The sequence below is a fragment of the Molothrus ater genome, chromosome 3 (assembly GCF_012460135.2).
Source record: "Molothrus ater isolate BHLD 08-10-18 breed brown headed cowbird chromosome 3, BPBGC_Mater_1.1, whole genome shotgun sequence".
In the NCBI taxonomy this organism is placed as follows: domain Eukaryota; kingdom Metazoa; phylum Chordata; class Aves; order Passeriformes; family Icteridae; genus Molothrus; species Molothrus ater.
This window is the reverse complement of record NC_050480.2, coordinates 29,967,262-29,984,832: the sequence shown is the minus strand read 5'-3', so window position 1 is coordinate 29,984,832 and position 17,571 is coordinate 29,967,262. Positions and strand designations below refer to the sequence as shown.

At 34.9% G+C, this 17,571-nt stretch overlaps 1 protein-coding gene across 1 annotated transcript in view; it reads left to right on the top strand.

Annotated features, from left to right (window-relative positions):
• DNAH8 (dynein axonemal heavy chain 8) overlaps nucleotides 1-17,571 on the top strand; it is a 116,403-nt gene that overhangs the window by 95,180 nt on the left and 3,652 nt on the right. Inside the window, exons 81-91 of the mRNA XM_054514304.1 lie at nucleotides 13-131; nucleotides 1,419-1,621; nucleotides 2,576-2,649; nucleotides 4,935-5,087; nucleotides 7,582-7,737; nucleotides 9,769-9,885; nucleotides 11,052-11,153; nucleotides 11,529-11,689; nucleotides 16,063-16,219; nucleotides 16,739-16,891; nucleotides 16,977-17,166. Of these exons, the coding sequence (XP_054370279.1) occupies nucleotides 13-131; nucleotides 1,419-1,621; nucleotides 2,576-2,649; nucleotides 4,935-5,087; nucleotides 7,582-7,737; nucleotides 9,769-9,885; nucleotides 11,052-11,153; nucleotides 11,529-11,689; nucleotides 16,063-16,219; nucleotides 16,739-16,891; nucleotides 16,977-17,166 (1,585 nt within the window). The remainder of the gene's footprint in view (nucleotides 1-12; nucleotides 132-1,418; nucleotides 1,622-2,575; nucleotides 2,650-4,934; nucleotides 5,088-7,581; nucleotides 7,738-9,768; nucleotides 9,886-11,051; nucleotides 11,154-11,528; nucleotides 11,690-16,062; nucleotides 16,220-16,738; nucleotides 16,892-16,976; nucleotides 17,167-17,571) is intronic.

Here is a 17,571-nt window from a genome sequence, read left to right as displayed (position 1 = left end):
TAAAAAATTTAGGTAGCTCACAGTGATAAGGCATGGAAACACTGGTTTGATAAAGATGCCCCTGAGGAAGAAATTATCCCTAATGGATACAGTGATTCACTTGACACCTTTCGCAAGCTTTTACTCATCAGGTGAGCATCTTTAGAAATTTTGGGAAATTACACAGTTGCATAGCATCTCAACCTATCAGTATGCTCTTATCATAATAGTGTAATTTCAGTTATCTCTGTGTGACAATAAATAGCAATTCACTCACATGAAATATGTTTTTATTCAATTACTTCAGAGCTATTTTCTGCCATCTAAAGGTATTTATAGAAAATATTTTTTATAACTTTGCTTTTATGTCAGGAGAAATGCAAACTGGATTGCATGATGCAGCCTTCTTTGAGAAGCCCATGAAAAAGTAGAATATTCCAGATAGTTTTCAATTTTTTTAAATTAAATTTCTTTTGAAATTAACTATTTTAAATATCTTTAAACAAGTATTAAAATATAAAATAAAAAAGAGAGATGGTGAAAATCCAAAATAAGTATTCAAAATCCCATGTGAAAGGTGTGCTATAAATTATATTTTTTTTGCACCATATAAGACCTCTAAGATGTTGGGATAAAATGGATTTCCCCAAAGAAGCATTCAGCTGCCTTATACATGAGATCATATCTTATTCCATTCATTTTATACTTCCCAAATGCTGTAACAAATAAATCAGATATACTAATGAAATACTGCAACAACATTATTTACTAGACTGTGATTTGTCTTTGGAGCAGATTCAGCCTGTGCCATAAAAAAGGCTGGAATCTGATGAAAATACCACATTGTTTAATGCTCTACACCCTAAGAGGGGAGGGGACCATCAAAGTCCACAGCATTTAAATAATCTTCAAAACTTGAAGATTGTCAAAGTTATATATTTTATCCAAAATTAGTTGTTTGTTTTTCCATGGGAAAAACACTCATCACCAGCACAAATACAATCCAGTGCAAAAGAATTGAATTTGTACCCTAGAAGGCTAAATGACCAAATGAATCATCTGCAGAGTTTTACTAAAGGGCAAAAAAAATCTTAACATTTTCCTCTTTGTGTTCTCAAATACAAAAGTTCTGTTTAAAATGAAGAATGTCCCAAACTAATGAAGGTGCCTAGAAGAGAAAATTCCAATGCAAATAGTTAAGCAAAATTGTAAGCAACTGGAAAATATCATAAATAGAGGGAAGACCATCAGCTCTGCCTGTTATAATGTCTGTAAAGACAAACCTAGAAACATATATATATGAATGTGAATGTATGTATACATATATATCATTATTTTAAAAAATCGCCCTAATTGCTAAAAATAAAATTTCTAATTTGAGTCTGATCTTGGAGGAAGAGGCAGTGAATTTATATCTTTGTATGTATTTGATTTTCTAGGTCTTGGTGTCCAGACCGAACACTTTCCCAAGCGAGGAAATATATTGCAAGTTCCTTGCATGAGAAATATACAGAGCCAGTTATTTTGAATTTAAGAAAAACTTGGGAAGAAAGTGACATGCGAACACCTCTCATCTGTTTCTTGTCTATGGGATCAGACCCAACTGATCAGATTAATTCCTTGTCTCGGAAGCTTCATCTGGGTATGAAAGTAATTATTCATTGTCATATGTTAAGACACAGATGGGCAGTGTAAGTAATTTCAGAGATGATTTTTCCTGAGAAGTATTTCTTGAATTCTCTTGCACTACTGTTTGTTCCTGAAATATCATCTTAGAGATAAAATAATGTTTTAAATAGAAGAGAGTATGCGAAGAACCATTCTGTGTGAGGTTGGACAGTAATTCAAGTCTTTTTTTCATAAATTGTTATCATCCTTCCTGGTGATGATAACTTTTTAAATCCCTATCTTGTAAAGCAATTAATTCTTCTTTTAAAGTCCTGTTATGGTGACAATAATATTTTCTTGTTTTAACTCTTAACTAAAGGTAACTGAAAAATCAGTAATCTGCTTAAAATATTACTTTGTAACAAAAAAAAATAGCTACAAGGTCTACATTTTTATATTCTGGACTTTAGTTCTACATTATATGGAAGTTTCGAAAAAGTGCGAATACAAACTGAGTTGAGAGTACATCCCGTATATTCTTGACATTAGTCACATTATTGTGTTCATAAATTCAGTTTTACATCTTTGCATTGTGTTTATGTACACCTTGAGAAAAACCTCTGTTCATATTTCAAATGCTCTGGTGTTGTTAAAATTTGTCACAAATTCACATTCACAGTCAACATTAGTTACACTCTTTAACTTCTGTAAGCATATTGTCTATGTGTATTTCAATGTAGTTATAAAAAATGTCAATGTTTAGAAAATGTATACAATGTATACAAGTGTCAATGTTTAGAAAATGCTATACATTAATAGCATAATATGATGGCGAAGGGCTTTCATATTCTTTCATATTTATATATTTTTGCATTAAATTTATTTAATTGTGCTGTATTTATATCACTGGTTGTTGGACTGAATTGAAATTCTTACTTTTTCTCAATAATGTAAGTTCATTAATCTTATATTGTCAAATATGTTATAGAATGTAGGACCATCTCAATGGGCCAAGGACAAGAGGTTCATGCACGCAAACTCGTAGAGATGTCAATGGAACAGGTGGGGAAAAAACATTGCAACATAAGTTGATTGTTTTGATATTCTTTTACACCCCTTTAGCATCCAGTCTATAATATTTTGCATTTTCATCTTACTATCAAGCATATCTCAGGGTGACCATGTCTTTTTGAATGCCTGAGTTTAAAAACATTTCTCTGTGGCATATATATGTGGTGACAGTGGAGTCCAAGGCAATGCCTCTGGCAGCAGTGCTACTGAGCAGCTTCCCAAAAGCAGCACATCCCTTACTTATCACTACACTCTTAACAAAGGGTAAAAGGACACTGGGGCCTGGTCCTGTCCAGATCCCACCTCTTTACTGGAAATTTTTTTCATTTTTTCCCCTCCCATATAAGAGATACCTGGATGTTGCATAGCTTCTACTGAATGAAACGGTGAGTGCACATGTAGCTTAAAGTTGTAGATACAGAAGGATGTGCTTGCTTCTAATACTGTTTTCTTACAACACTGCTAGTGACAGGACCACTTACTCACCAGAATTTGGTGTCTCTTCTTTGTTTCTTTAATTGTCGATCTTTTGGCTTTGAGTTCCAAGCATGTTTAAGAACTTCTAAACAATATATAACAATTTTTCTTTAGATGTTGTAGTGTAATTTGTTATGGCAGATCATATTCCCCAACATTAAAATCATGAAAAGCCTATGTAGCAGCTACAGAGTGATAGTAATTGAAACTTCAAATACAATATAAAAGTTTTAGTGCAAAGGTGGTACCTTCTGGTCAGCTGGACACTTCAAGGAGCTGTGGACAGTCTTTCAAATGAAGACATACAGCCATAGTTGCCTGCAAACTCAAAATATGGGGTATCAGTCATATACCTGTACTTTGGAGGGGTAGAATATCTCCAGTAATAGAGAGCAGAACGTGAGTATTGGCATATAGATGTACACCAATTTGGAAAAAGAGAAAAAATAAATATCTTTATAGCAAATGAAAATTTATATTATAAGTGCACACATATATCTGGTATTTCTTTTTTTGTATGTCTAGAATGGTCACTGTAAACTCCCAGTTCATTGCAATGGTGAAAACTGGAGCATCCCTTCCTTTCTTTTGCCCTTAAATTGAAGCACAAGGACACTAAAACCAGCACTCCAGTAGAGCTCCCAGTAACAATTTCTGAACTACATGCCTTGGTGCTGAAGGGAGGAAAATATGTACATCAGATATGAAACTACTAAACAGAATTAGTGAATATGAGAACAAATACCTATTTGGTTTTTTTGTACCTCTGGCCAAGAATACATAATATGATTAAAACTGCTGTGCTGTGTTACAGGAAGATAATTTTCAAAAACTGTGTTTGATTCATTTGGAAATGTATGAAATTGATTAAAGATCTCCCTCAGAAAAGTTGATCCCCATAAAAGAATGAAAAAAAAACCACCTTCATTTAATCTTCTTTTTTTAATATCTATCAATTCACCACAAATATGTCAATTATATTTTTTCACCAACAGTTACTGATGTTTTTTAAATGAGCTAAAACAAAATTGCTAAAATGAAATTACAAGCTGTAATGAAATCCACTGTCTATCACTGTTTAGAACTGATTAAATAATGTCCCATTTTAATATCAGGCTTCTAATTCATCAGCCTTCTAAAGTGATGCTAAAAATGCTGATTGGATTTAAATTCATAAACAAAAGTTTAGAGAGACAATAATCCAACTAGAGCTTTCATGCAATTTGAGAGATGAATAAGATCAAAATAAGTGGAGGTTGAATTTCATGCAAATGCCTTTATTGCATATAAACTTTAATTGGAGTTTAAAACTTTTAGAGTCTTAGAGTAATGTCTTGAGGTAGAGACATTACCACCTCTTTGCAGTTATTTAGATTATGTTATTAACAAATCGGTTTTTAAAAATACGTATTCCATTAATTTCAGCTGTTACTTTTCCACTCACATTCTTTTGGATCTGAGAACAGGATTGCTTATCACTGATGTTTTGCTGGGAGAGTACAGGAACCTCTTTTTGCCACTAGATAGCACTGATTCTTTACTTACAATATTGAGCCTGGTTATGTTATTTCATTGAGAAAAAGAGAATGTGGAAATAACTTTTGCACTAACTTTTCCTATTTGCTTTATCTGTGCCAGTATCCTATAATATCAAAAGAGAATATATATTTAGGAACAGAACAGAATTCTAAAGAAATTACATGGAAAACCAAATTTTATTCTTATATAGAGAGCTGGCTTTAGCATTATGAATGACTTGTTCTTAATATTATATGGTAATAGTTGATATCCTTGTTTAGGGAGGCTGGGTGTTACTTCAGAATTGTCACCTTGGACTGGAGTTCATGGAAGAACTACTGGAGACACTTCTTACTGCTGAGATCCAGAATGACACATTTCGAGTTTGGATAACTACTGAACAACATCTTAAATTCCCAATTACACTGCTACAGGTTTGTTCAAATATTTAATTCAGGTATTTAATGAAAATTATTCAAATTAATTATGTAAATGGCCGTAAAAAATGGAGGGGAAAAACCCAAGGAAAAAATGGACTTTTTTACAATGTAAATATCACTTCAAAAAGGAAGGTTACTTACCAGTAACTGGAAGTTCTTGATGATGAATTATGTATGTGTGAGTCCACACTGTACACAGTCCATTCTGTACACAGAAGCACTTCAGTCTAAACTATCTGGCTTTACTTCTATCCCTTTTGGCCTGACCAGGTGCCTTGTAGACAGATTAATGCCCACAAACATTCTTCCAGAGAAAGAGTCCAGATTCCCCTAAAATAAAGAAATGAAGTGTAAATGGGACAGAACACACACGGATAACACATCTTAGAGAACATCATCTACCTGATTCCTTTGGATGAACTATAAATGGCTGCTCTGTAGATCTCAAGGACACGCTTTTTATCACAACCAGGAGAATTGTCTAAACTCTTACAAAGTACGCTTAAGTCACTGATGATGGTTCCCAACACTCTCATTGGGTCTTAATGTTACTTAATATCTACTGTAATAGCTGTATGTTGACATTCCTATGTTCCCTTTCCTCTAAAAAACAGTGGAAGTCTCCTTAGTCATTCTCTTCTCTCTGAATAAAAAGAGATGAATTCTCTCTGAATAAAAAGAGACCTGATATCCAGCATGTAAAGGGGGGAAGGACTCCTGTCTTGAAAGAGTGTAGAGACAACCTTCAGTAAGAATTGTCCATCCCCATGGTCTGTGTATGGAAAGCTAGCTGTATGCACTCCTGTGTTCTCTCAAAAGAACAAGAAATCATCCTGCATCTCCAAGGGATTTATGAATAGTGAGGTGTATGGACACACAGTTTGCTAAAAGTGAGAAAAGAACTCAGAGGGTTGCTAGATCAATCTTCACTGTGTTTATCTCAAATATTTCACATGTGATTTCCCACTATATATTGTCATGTTACCTGTTAAAATGTTAACATATTCAGGAATTCCAGAACAAGAATAATTGACAAACCAAAGCCCCTTCTCAGATGAAAAGAGAACAATTTGCTTTGCTCTTTTCAATATAGAATTTTCATCAATACCTGAACAGGATATCCTTTGAAATGTGGAAACATTGATTTTTCAAGTGTTCCAATCCAGTCCAACAGTAACAGCAACACAGCTCGGTATGTCCATGGGCTGCCTGGCCTGTCCTTCCTGTGCAAGCTGCCATGTTACCCAAGCTAGACAGACAAGTATTTACTGTTGGAGAAAAAAAAAAAACCCTTCATTTTTATTTGAGTACCTACAGCATTTTTACTTGTCTTGAGCAACAGAGATTCTGGTAGGGCCAGTCTGTGTCTGAACTAATAAATTGTTCCATGAGCATTATCCAGCACTGGAACGCAATAGCCCATAGGGGTAAGTAGTTACGATATTCTCTGATGTGAAAACCTGTGCTTACTAGCACTTTTCCAAATAATTTGCAGGTATGGTTTGAAAATGAAAATGGTGTAGCCATTCTTCCCATTAGGTAGTTTTGCATGAAACTAAGGGGCTGAATTCTAAGGGGCTGTGGCAATTTACTACCACAAATATGGATTCAATGTCTACTGACCACAGTACTCAGGAATATTCTCTGATGAATCTAATTTGCTGCTGTAGACAGACACAGAGCCAGAGCAGCCACTGTGAACACAAATATCTGATCTGAGGGGTGAGATTTCATTGTATTTACTGTGAAATTCTGGGAACAGAAATACTACACTGTTCTTGTCATTATAAGGGATGCTTCTCTTGCATGATTCAGTCATTGAATCAGGGATATAAAAGCCTTCTGAAAAGCACAGTGACTGCTTTTATGTCATTGATGGTAAATTTTAGGTCCATGGCCAAGTGTCAGTGATGGTTTTAACCAAAAGAAATTAAAGGTCTATGTTCAAAATCCTTTGTGGCCTAATCTAGTATGACTGCAGAAGAGAAGGGTTTGGGAAGACCGTTTGCAGCCTTGCAGTACTTGAAGGGGCCCATAGGAAAGATGAGGACAGACATTTTAGTATGGTGTGTTGCAACAGGTCAAGGGATTCTGGTTTTAAACTCAAGAAGGTTTTATTTAGATTAGATATATGTTTTTTACAATGAGGGTGGTGAGGCACTGAGACAGGTGGTACCCAGAAAGGTACTCCATCCCTGGAAATATTCAAGGTCAAGTTGAACAGGACTCTGAGCAACCTGATCTGTTTGAAGATGTCACTGATCTTCAGGGGGGTTGGACTGGATGGCCTTTAAAAGGTCCTTTCCAACTTAAACTATTCTATGATTCTGTGTACTCCTTTTATGCAGTTTAAGTACATATCAACTTCATTTCTACAAGGCTTCAGTTATTTACATTTTATTTATAATTAGTAGTTGTGACATTTTCATATGTTGCTATTTTTGTTTCAGTAAACAAATCCAATTCCTTTAAATTTTTCTTGTGACAGATTGCTATAAAGTTCACAAATGAACCTCCACAAGGTATACGTGCTGGACTGAAAAGAACATTTTCTGGAATTAGTCAGGATCTGTTAAACATTAGCAACCTGCCTATGTGGAAACCTTTGCTTTACACTGTAGCTTTCCTGCATTCTACTGTTCAGGTATTTCTTAAAAGGTTTGCAAATAGTGGTGTAATATATGGAGTCACTCTAATAGAGGTTCCTGAAAAAACACATTCTGATATTTATTGTAGCATCATGCTGCAGGACTAAAGGTTTAACGGCCGTAATCTGTATTTCAAGGTTCATTATTATATCTTTTTTCTTTTTTTTAATAGCTTTTAAACAATTCTCATATAATGGGCATTTAGAGTTTTTTTTTCTCATCTAACTTCAGCTGATGGAAAGTTAGTCATTGGGTATATGGGAAAAATTTCTCTCTGTAGTCAATAGAAATAAATAAGCATGCTGAAACAGAAAACCAGCTTATCTGTCACAGCTGTCTTTCTCTAAGAGTGAATATTTTTCTAGAGATATATCACTCTCTCCATTGATTTTAAAGGCAATCCAGATGCCTAATTTAGAGTAGCTATTTTCTAGATGGCTAAAATTAAATAAAATTCTTATAATATCTGTGCCAATGTGTTTTCTACATTAATTCCAGTGTGAGAATAAAGATATCTATACACTGTACTTTAAAGAGAAATAAGTTTTGAGATCACAATAAAGACTAATATTCTGAGCTCTCTGAATGTACCGCCTTTTCACCAAGGGTCTCAAAATAGTTACAAACACTGTTTAAGCCTTAGGTTCTACTGAGCATCTTGTATTTTTTGGTGTAGGCAGCTGATGATAGAAGGACAATTTTTTGATGTTCACTGTTACAGCATTCTCCATTATTTTCCTTCTACCCTTTTTAAACAGTGAAAAAGTTGTTCTGTTTACTGCTTTGGGATTATACTGTTCTTGTGGAACTAGAAGATCTATGCTTATTCAACCCATCAGTATTTTTAAAAACTATTATAGCTATTCATCTATTAAGAAATTTTATGAATTGCCAACCAACAAGCACTATATACATTTTCCTGCCTTTGAAGTGAGCAGTTCTTAATATCCTTTGGTGACAAGATCATGATGATAAATATAGCTTAAGATGTAATTCAAAAAACTTTGCAGGAAATGATTACACTTTTCTGCCTGGTATTATTGGTTAATGCTGTCTCATCTGCTTATAAGCAGATGATGGTTCCCAACACTCTCATTGAAAAATAAAAGGTGGGTTTTTTTTTCATTCTAGTTCTTTTTAAATATTGTAGCTAGGGTGCCTAAATGTTACTTCAGGTGTCAAAGACTGTCAGTGATTAGTGACTTGGTAATATAAAATCTGATAAATATGTTATTACTTAAATAATTTTAAAATGTAATTTATTAATTTGATAAATGTCAGCGCTATTCATAAATTTAGTTCTTAACTTCTTGGATTAATTTGTCCTACATTCTGAAAAAAAAATCATTGAGCAAATTAACTGAGGTGGCTTTAATATACTTGTGAAAAATCTAAGTGCTAGATGTTGAAAGTGTTTGGGCTACAGAATATTTCTTCTTTACTTTCATAGTTGACTATTTTTCTGTTAATACAACTGTTATGACTTTATTTCCAAGTAGGCATGCAATAATATATTTCAATAATGTAATGGTGGCAAACTTAACATAAAGTTATGAATTTTGAAAACATGTACATTAAAAAAACCATATTGAAAAAATAAGACAGAAGTGGCAGTATAAAACTCTTTGGAAAACTGAGCATAAATATGGGAGCTTGACAATTTTAAATATCATTACTTGATAGTATATGTAAAAAGAAGAGAAAAACTGTACCATGCTAAATTAATTAATTATTTAATATAAAAATCTCATTATCCACACAGAAGTGTGGCATTGTAAACTTGTGACTTTCAAATTGATTATTAAAGTTATTAATAAATTATTTTGTTGCTTTTCCTAGAAATATTTATCCCTCATGGTATAACTTAACTGTATTATTGATATGTTTGAGGCATACAGCTATTTCTTAGGCTACATTTCTTCTCCAGTTCAATTCTTTACTCCACTGGTATTGTTATTGAAATTTATTAAGGAAAGAAAATTATAAGTTGTTTCATAAATATATTTGGTTTTAATTTTATTCCTAAGGAGCGACGCAAGTTTGGACCTTTGGGTTGGAATATTCCCTATGAATTTAACTCAGCAGACTTTACAGCCAGCATTCAGTTTATAATAAATCACCTAAAAAAAATTGACATCAAGAAGGTGAATGCTAAAATCTTTATATAGTACATTTTAATGCTTTGAATGGCAGCAGAAATTGTTTTTTCCTCATGTTTATCATAATTTACTCATTGCTATTCATTTAGTGCCACTTCTAATGATCAAAGGTTGAGGTTCTCTGCAAGAAAATCAAGCTGAAATATTTTATGTGCTGTCATGCATGTAAAAATAAGTATTTGTTAAGAACATTAAAATTTGTTTTTCTTTTTCACTGTATCCAAAATTAACAAGTCTGTATGGTATCTGTTTTGGAAAGGGAGCTAAAATATTTACCAAGTTTGATAGAGCAAATCAAACCTCTCTACAGCTACCATTTGATCTTTTACTGCTTAGCAGGGAATAGCCCTTCCTTATGAAGCATCGCACAGACAAGAGAGAAAAATAAGAAACAGGGGTGGTGTGGGGAGGGTGGAATGGGGGGTAAGAAGAGAGGCAATAGCAGCTGTGAGTGATTTCAGGTCAAAGAAGTAATGATGAATATATATATTTTATATATATCATATATATATAAAATATATTATGAGATTTTACTTCTAGAGCTCAAGGCATATGAGGAGTGGCTGAGGGACCCAGAGTGTGTAGCCTGGAGAAAAGGAGGCTCAGGGGTGACCTTGTCGCTCTCTACACCTCCCTGAAAGGCGGGTGTAGCCAGGTGTAGGCGGGTGTATGCCTCTTCTCCCAGGCAACCAGTGCCAGGACAAGAGGACATAGCCTCAAGCTGTGCCAGGAAAGGTTTAGGTTGAACATCAGGAGGATTTTCTTAGTGGAAAGGGTTGTCAAGCATAGGAATGGACAGCCCAGGAAGGCTGTGGAGTAACTGTGTCTGTAGGTGTTGAAGAAACAACTGGACTTGGCTCTCAGTGCCATGGTCAAAATTGGTGTTTGGTCAAAGATTGGATGCAATGATCTTAAAGGTCTTTTCCAACGTAAATGATCCTGTGATTCTATATTTATAGTAGCAGGATCAAGCCCAACCCTTCTATAAAATTACAGAGTTGAGCTCAGTAAATACATTAGAAGTAATATATTGTTATATAATTTTTTCAATTTATATTTCAGAATATTATGAGCTTCAGAATGTATTTAAATTAAAATGTTCTTCTAACATATAATAACTATAGTCTTTCATGTACTTTACTTGCATCCAGGGGATATCGTGGAACACAGTGCGCTACATGATTGGAGAAGTACAGTATGGAGGCCGAGTCACAGATGACTATGATAAACGTCTTCTTAATTGCTTTGCAAGGGTAGGAGAGCTTGGAAATACAGTTATTTGTCATGGTTATTGGCAGCTGTAATACTGAAATCAGAAGGTTTTCTTTCTGCTGAATATGCATTTCACCAATTTTCAAAGTAGAACAAATTTTTCAAAACATGATTTTTTGGCAGTGAGGATCTTTCCTTTGGTTCCTCTTTGGTGAGGAGCAGAAGCTTAAAAAGACTCAGCTGGAAGTCAAACCTAGCAGACATATTCTTAATGATTTACGGTTGTAATAAAGTAAAATTAGATGCAGTAGCTGAAACAAGAACCCTAATCCTCCAAGAGTACAAGTGAGGTTAAAAAGCCCTCTAAGTAGCAAAATAATTGCTGTCTTTCTTTTTTCCCCATGGATTTTCCACAGGTATGGTTTAATGAAAGTATGTTTGACAGCGCTTTCTGCTTTTACACTGGCTATAAAATTCCAGTATGCAAAACTCTGGAACAGTACTTTGAATACATCCAGTTACTTCCTGCCATGGACACCCCAGAGGTGTTTGGTCTCCATCCCAACGCTGATATTACGTAAGTAGGTCTCAACATAATGAAAATGGAGAATGTTTCTTTTAGTATTTGGAAACAAATTCCTATCAAGTGTTAAGTAAAGTCTCTTTTGCATTGGAAACCTAGGATTCATGTGAATTTCACTGTTGAAGTGGAACACTTCCTGTCATGTACATTATTATAAATGCAGTATCTTCAGCTATGTTTTACACATCCTTTTAAAGCAGTTGGAACTCTTATTACTTACTCCTCATGATTTTACTTTTTTTAATTGAAAACATTATGAAACTTGAATATGAACACATGATCAGTTGATCTATACAGTTCAACTAGAGAAAGTTTCTAGTATTGGCTTCTGTTTCGAGCAGTTTATTTTTCTGTGCACAATTGTTAAATGATTCTCTGGATTGTCATTTGGTTTACAAGCATGCCTTTGGATGCAACTACAAACTTACGTTGCAGTCGGTCTGGCCATTTCCATTATTTAAAAGAGGCTTTTCAACTGCACCAAGTACTAGCTCCACTTAAAATTTTATCTTTGGCTGAATTCACTCTTTCATTCCAAATAATCTGTGTAACAGCTTACCCTTTATTTCTTTCTAATATTATATGCCCTGTAAAAGGATATGAACATCATAATATTTTTTCACTGATGTTCTTAATAATTTTTCCATGAAATATTGCATTTTTATATGCAGTATGTCCACATTCCACCTTCATTGTTTCTTCACGTAGCTATTTTTCTACTTTAAAATATTCAAATGCAGAGCTGCTGTGAAAACCTAACATCATCTAATATTTTTGGATGAAGCAATAATTTCCCACAATTTTTCAGTGTCAAAGTTGAGAGGCTGATGCCATATCAAGAGGCCTGTATTCTAGGTGTGCTGTGAGAAGAGTACACAGTTTTATTGTCAACTCCTACTAGCACATACCGCTCTTAATTTATGCTGGTGAAGAAAAGAATCTGAGAGTAGATTCTGTTTCAAGTCATTCCCTGATACTTGCAAGACCTCCCTTCAGAAATGATTAAAGAAGAAAGACAAGCCAAGATTTAACAGAGAGCTAAACAAAGTCTTGAAGAGAGACATGCTGTAGATCCAAAATTAGGCTTGTAGGAGAGCTAATTTATAGTAGGAAACTTGAGACTAATACTGTTGGAGGAGCTTTAGTGAGTAGGAACAGCTCTCTGGTTTCTCTTCTGTGCTCGGTTTTCCTTCCACTTGCTACCTCCACATATTCCTGTTACTTTGGCCCCTTTTTTTCTCCTGTAGATTTTGCCTTGTAGGTATTTCTATAGAGTTTGGGGAAAATGTTTAACGGCTTAAGGCTTTTTTCCATGTCTTATCATGGTCTGTTATAAGCAACAATTGCTGTGTCTGAATTTCATCTTTGACGCACAGACCAAATGGATTAGCATCCCATACAATATAAAATTCTACTCAAATTCTTCTTATAATATCTTATCAAGTCATCTCAGAGTATGCAGAGTATGCAGAAGGCTAACTGCTAGAACTGAAACCCTGAGAGAGCAAACAGCTCTACATGTTACTATTACTGAGGACAAGAAAAATCTCATCTCTCGCTAATTTACCGAGCCAGTTTTACATTTCAGCCAAAAGCTCAATCTGTTGGTTACAATTGTAAGGCTTCAATGAATTTCAATGCTTTCATTTAGGATTAACACCTGAAATCATTGAGAATGATTTTAACTTGCTGTATGAATCATAGGCTCTGCAAAGCCACATAGTTAACAGGTACCTGAGCAGGAAAGAAATATTCTGACAGTCTTCTGCCAAAACCCTTTCCCAATTGGTTCCCTTCTAAATCTTTAAATGTAGCTGAATTTTTGTTAAGCTGATGAATGTAAGGTTTTGAACACCATGCTGCAATAGATATTGCTGTCTTCTATAAAAAGCTGAGGCAATGGTTCTGTCACGTGCATTTTTTCTTAGTTTTCACTTACAGTGAAAATCCCTGATGCCACGTATTCCAGCTATCAAATAATATATGATAGTACATTACATCCAAATTCTTGAGAAAATACTCTTAATGATGTTTTTTGGAGCTCAGAATCCACAGAAAATTAATTTTCTTTTTTCATCTTATGACACAATTCACTTTACAATACTGTTTTGGGGGAAAAAATATATAAATATGTATTGAGTGCTTTATCTTACATACTTTAAGCAACGCTCACGCTATAAATGAGATTCGTTTAATGTTGCTGTATCTCCCTTTCTGTTTACTCTAGACTTGCTTAACAGTAATAGAGAAAAATAGATTCTTTTAAAGTGCAGTTTCTCTCATCACAAAGCAGACATCTAAAATACATGAGCTGAATAGGGCAATCGAGACAAAAAGCTGATATGGAGACATCTACACATAAATATCTACATGTGATGAGGGTCAACCCTCATCAGTGCAACTGATTCCATGCTCAGGAACATGGTACTTCCTCTACAGACTTCTGCCATCTTTTTATTGTTATTGTTTGCATCTATACTTCATTTTATTTGCAATCTAAAGTAAAGTGAGATTTTCCAAAGCCCAGAAAAATTTTTTTGCAGAGTGGTTTTTATGTTGAATATGTCCCAGTGGTATGTAAATGAAATTCTTTCTTGGTATTTTAACCTCACTTCTGCAGTGGAAAATTACTTTTAATTATGTAAAGACCAAGATACATATTTTTGTCTTTTCTATTTTTATTTACAAAAAAGTCTTGTTCGAAGAGTAATTATTATTTATGCAAGATTCATGTAAGTTCTCTTCAGAAGGTTCCTAGCTTGTGTCATTTAAGAAAGGAATATCACCAATCAATATCACCTTTGATTCCATTCTTTTGCTGCTATTTCTCAAAAGCCATTCTCTCCTTTTCCCCAAATGATCAGGGAACCCATACCTTCTAGATAAAATAGTCTGATGGCAGAATTGGAAGAATGGTGCTTACAGTATGAAGATGAAGGTTCACATATCTCTAATCACTACTTGTTAAATCAACAAGACAAAAAGGAAAGGTTACAACCACCAGTATGTCATCCAAATTACCAATAAAGCCATGAGTCCAAGAGAATTTTTATCTTTTCTGCTCATACGTGGTCTTGAATAAATCTTTCATTCTTTTAATGGGGCCATAAATTGAAAAAAAGCCTGAGAGTTTTGAGTCTAAAGTCAAGGGTTATGAAAATCCTTGAAAACCCCCACCATTCCTATTTTTAGAAGCAGAAATTATATCCTCAGAGAAGCAAAATCCCAGTAGTATTTCTTCCATTTTTCTGATTTATAGTCTTTATAATTGCATTCACACCTTTTTTTTTTTTTGCTGAAAGACTGTAGTATCTAGCTTCTCTGGTATTGTGACACTGTATCCAAAGCATCTTTAGGTGCTTTAGTTCACACATTCTATCCTTGGTTTCTTGTCTTATATAATTATGTATGACAAAGTAATAGAAGGAGATGGGTGTCATAGGAAAGTTGAAAAGTAATGCTGACATGCAAATCTATGCTTTGAATCAGTGTAAATGTATGTCCCACATCACTCATTGATGTCAGTTCCTCGTGTAGCTGATTCCATAAGGTAAAAGTAGGCATTGCCGACACTTCAGTACTTCAGGCTTTCTTTCTTTTTTCCTCTCATAGCTCTATGCCACTGGATGGCACTCCAACAAAAATACTCCTATAATTATTCTGTTGAAGGACTGATGTGGTCTACCATCTTTCATTATCCAATGCCACACAAATTTAATTCACATTTTTGTATTGACTCAGAACATTAATTTGCATTAGCACTGCCCGTGCTTCAGTATGGAATAGAAGTTTTTTACCTGCAGTGCTGTAAATCTAGCAGCCCTTGTCATTAATCCTGAAACATCTGAAATCAGAATTGATTTACTAATTATCAAAGGGGCAGCTTTCAGAGTTATACCTCCACCTTTTCCTGTTCCTGCATTACACTTTTAAGAAGTAATTAAATGAGGCAAATATTCTTCCTTGTTACAAAACTTTTATTGCTTCTTCTCTACAAATAGCTCTTTAGAAGACATTAATCAGGAATATGCCATTTCCTTCCCTTTCCTCAGAATCCCTGGTATCGTAGGTTTTTCTGCCACCTCACAATCTCAGCTTGCAGACCTCCTTCTTATCCTTGAATTAGGCACACAGCAAGTGTATAACAGGGAAGAGGGAAGTTCATATTCTTTAAAACTTTGGGAAACCAAACCTTCATGATCAGTGTATTATGCAGTGTATTATGGTTGGTGCAGGATGCAAAGGAAACCAATTTTGTGCGAGTTTTGATTTGACTTCATGGCACACTGTTTTTTGTCTATTCTACAAAGTTATCATTAACTATTAAATATTCTGTGTAATTTATAGCATGTTCCTCATCCTCTCAGATACCAGAGAAATACATCAGCTGATGTTCTGGATACTATTACCAACATTCAGCCTAAAGAAAGTGGTGGAGGATCTGGAGAAACTCGTGAATCAGTTGTTTATCGTTTGGCTGAAGACATGCTAGAGAAACTTCCTCCAGATTATATACCTCATGAGGCAAGCTAACCTTAGTCTTGTCCTACTGTTCTCTCTGTTGAGCTTTCCCATTACACCTTCCAAAAAAAGAAACACCGAATTGTACAAAAGATCATATAAATAGTAGCAGATTCAAGTAAGGAACCAACACCCTTATTGCTACCAGCATGAATTGGTATGAAGTTTTTTTATCTAAAATCAAGACATCTAACAATTGGCTATGGAGATATGTTGGGGAGACTACACTTGGATTTGCAAAGCCACTTGGGAAAACAGAAAAAAGTCAATCTTGACATTTTGTGATAGCAGTCTCCTGGGCCCTCTGGGTGAAGTCCTGTTCTAGCAAAATCATGTGTAATTGGGTAGTATCAGACAAAAAGTAAAAACTGCAGCAGTTTTAAGGAGATAAATGTTAGTTGAATAATACACAAATCTAATATTTACTTTTCTGAGCACATGGGTAGTTAAAATGTTGCAAACTACAATGGCATTTAAACAATTTAGACTTAACTAAATTCCTTCTGTGCTTTTATAATTTAGGTAAAGGCTCGTTTAGTTAAAATGGGAGTACTAAACTCTATGAATATTTTTCTTCGTCAAGAAATTGACCGCATGCAGAGGGTGATCACAGTTGTCCGCACCAGTCTGAATGATCTGAAATTAGCCATAGATGGAAGTATTGTTATGAGTGAGGCAAGTAAAGTGCTTCTACTACATATGGAATACTGTGCTTTAAAATATTGATTTATTTACTCTGAATATAATTTAATTCTTTCAGAATTTAAGAGATGCACTTGATAACATGTATGATGCTCGAATCCCTCAAGTATGGAGAAGAGTATCTTGGGAGTCTTCCACACTTGGCTTCTGGTTTACTGAACTTTTGGAGAGAAATGCTCAATTATCTAATTGGATATTTCAAGGAAGACCAAAGGTGTTTTGGATAACTGGATTCTTTAATCCGCAAGGTAAGGCTACTGAAAAGACTTGAGTAGTCTATTGAATAGTATTATTTCAATGTATACTATTGAATAGTATTATTTCAATGGTTATGCTGCCAGCGTGTGTCACAGGAGCCAAGATGAAAAATGGGTTCAATGTGCACTTACAGCCCAGAAAGCCAACCTTAGCCTAGGCTGCATTGAATGGAGCATGGCCAGCAGGGCAAGGGAGGTGGTTCTGCCCCTCTGCTCTGCTCTGCTCTGCTCTCGTGAGAGCCCACCTGGAGTTCTGCATCCAGCTCTGGGGCCCTCACAGAAAGGATGTGAACCTGCTGGAGCGACTGAATCAAAGGACCATGAAGACAATCAGAGGGCTGGAGCACCTCTCTTATGAAGGCAGGAAGAGAAAGTTGGGGCCATTCAGCCAGGGGG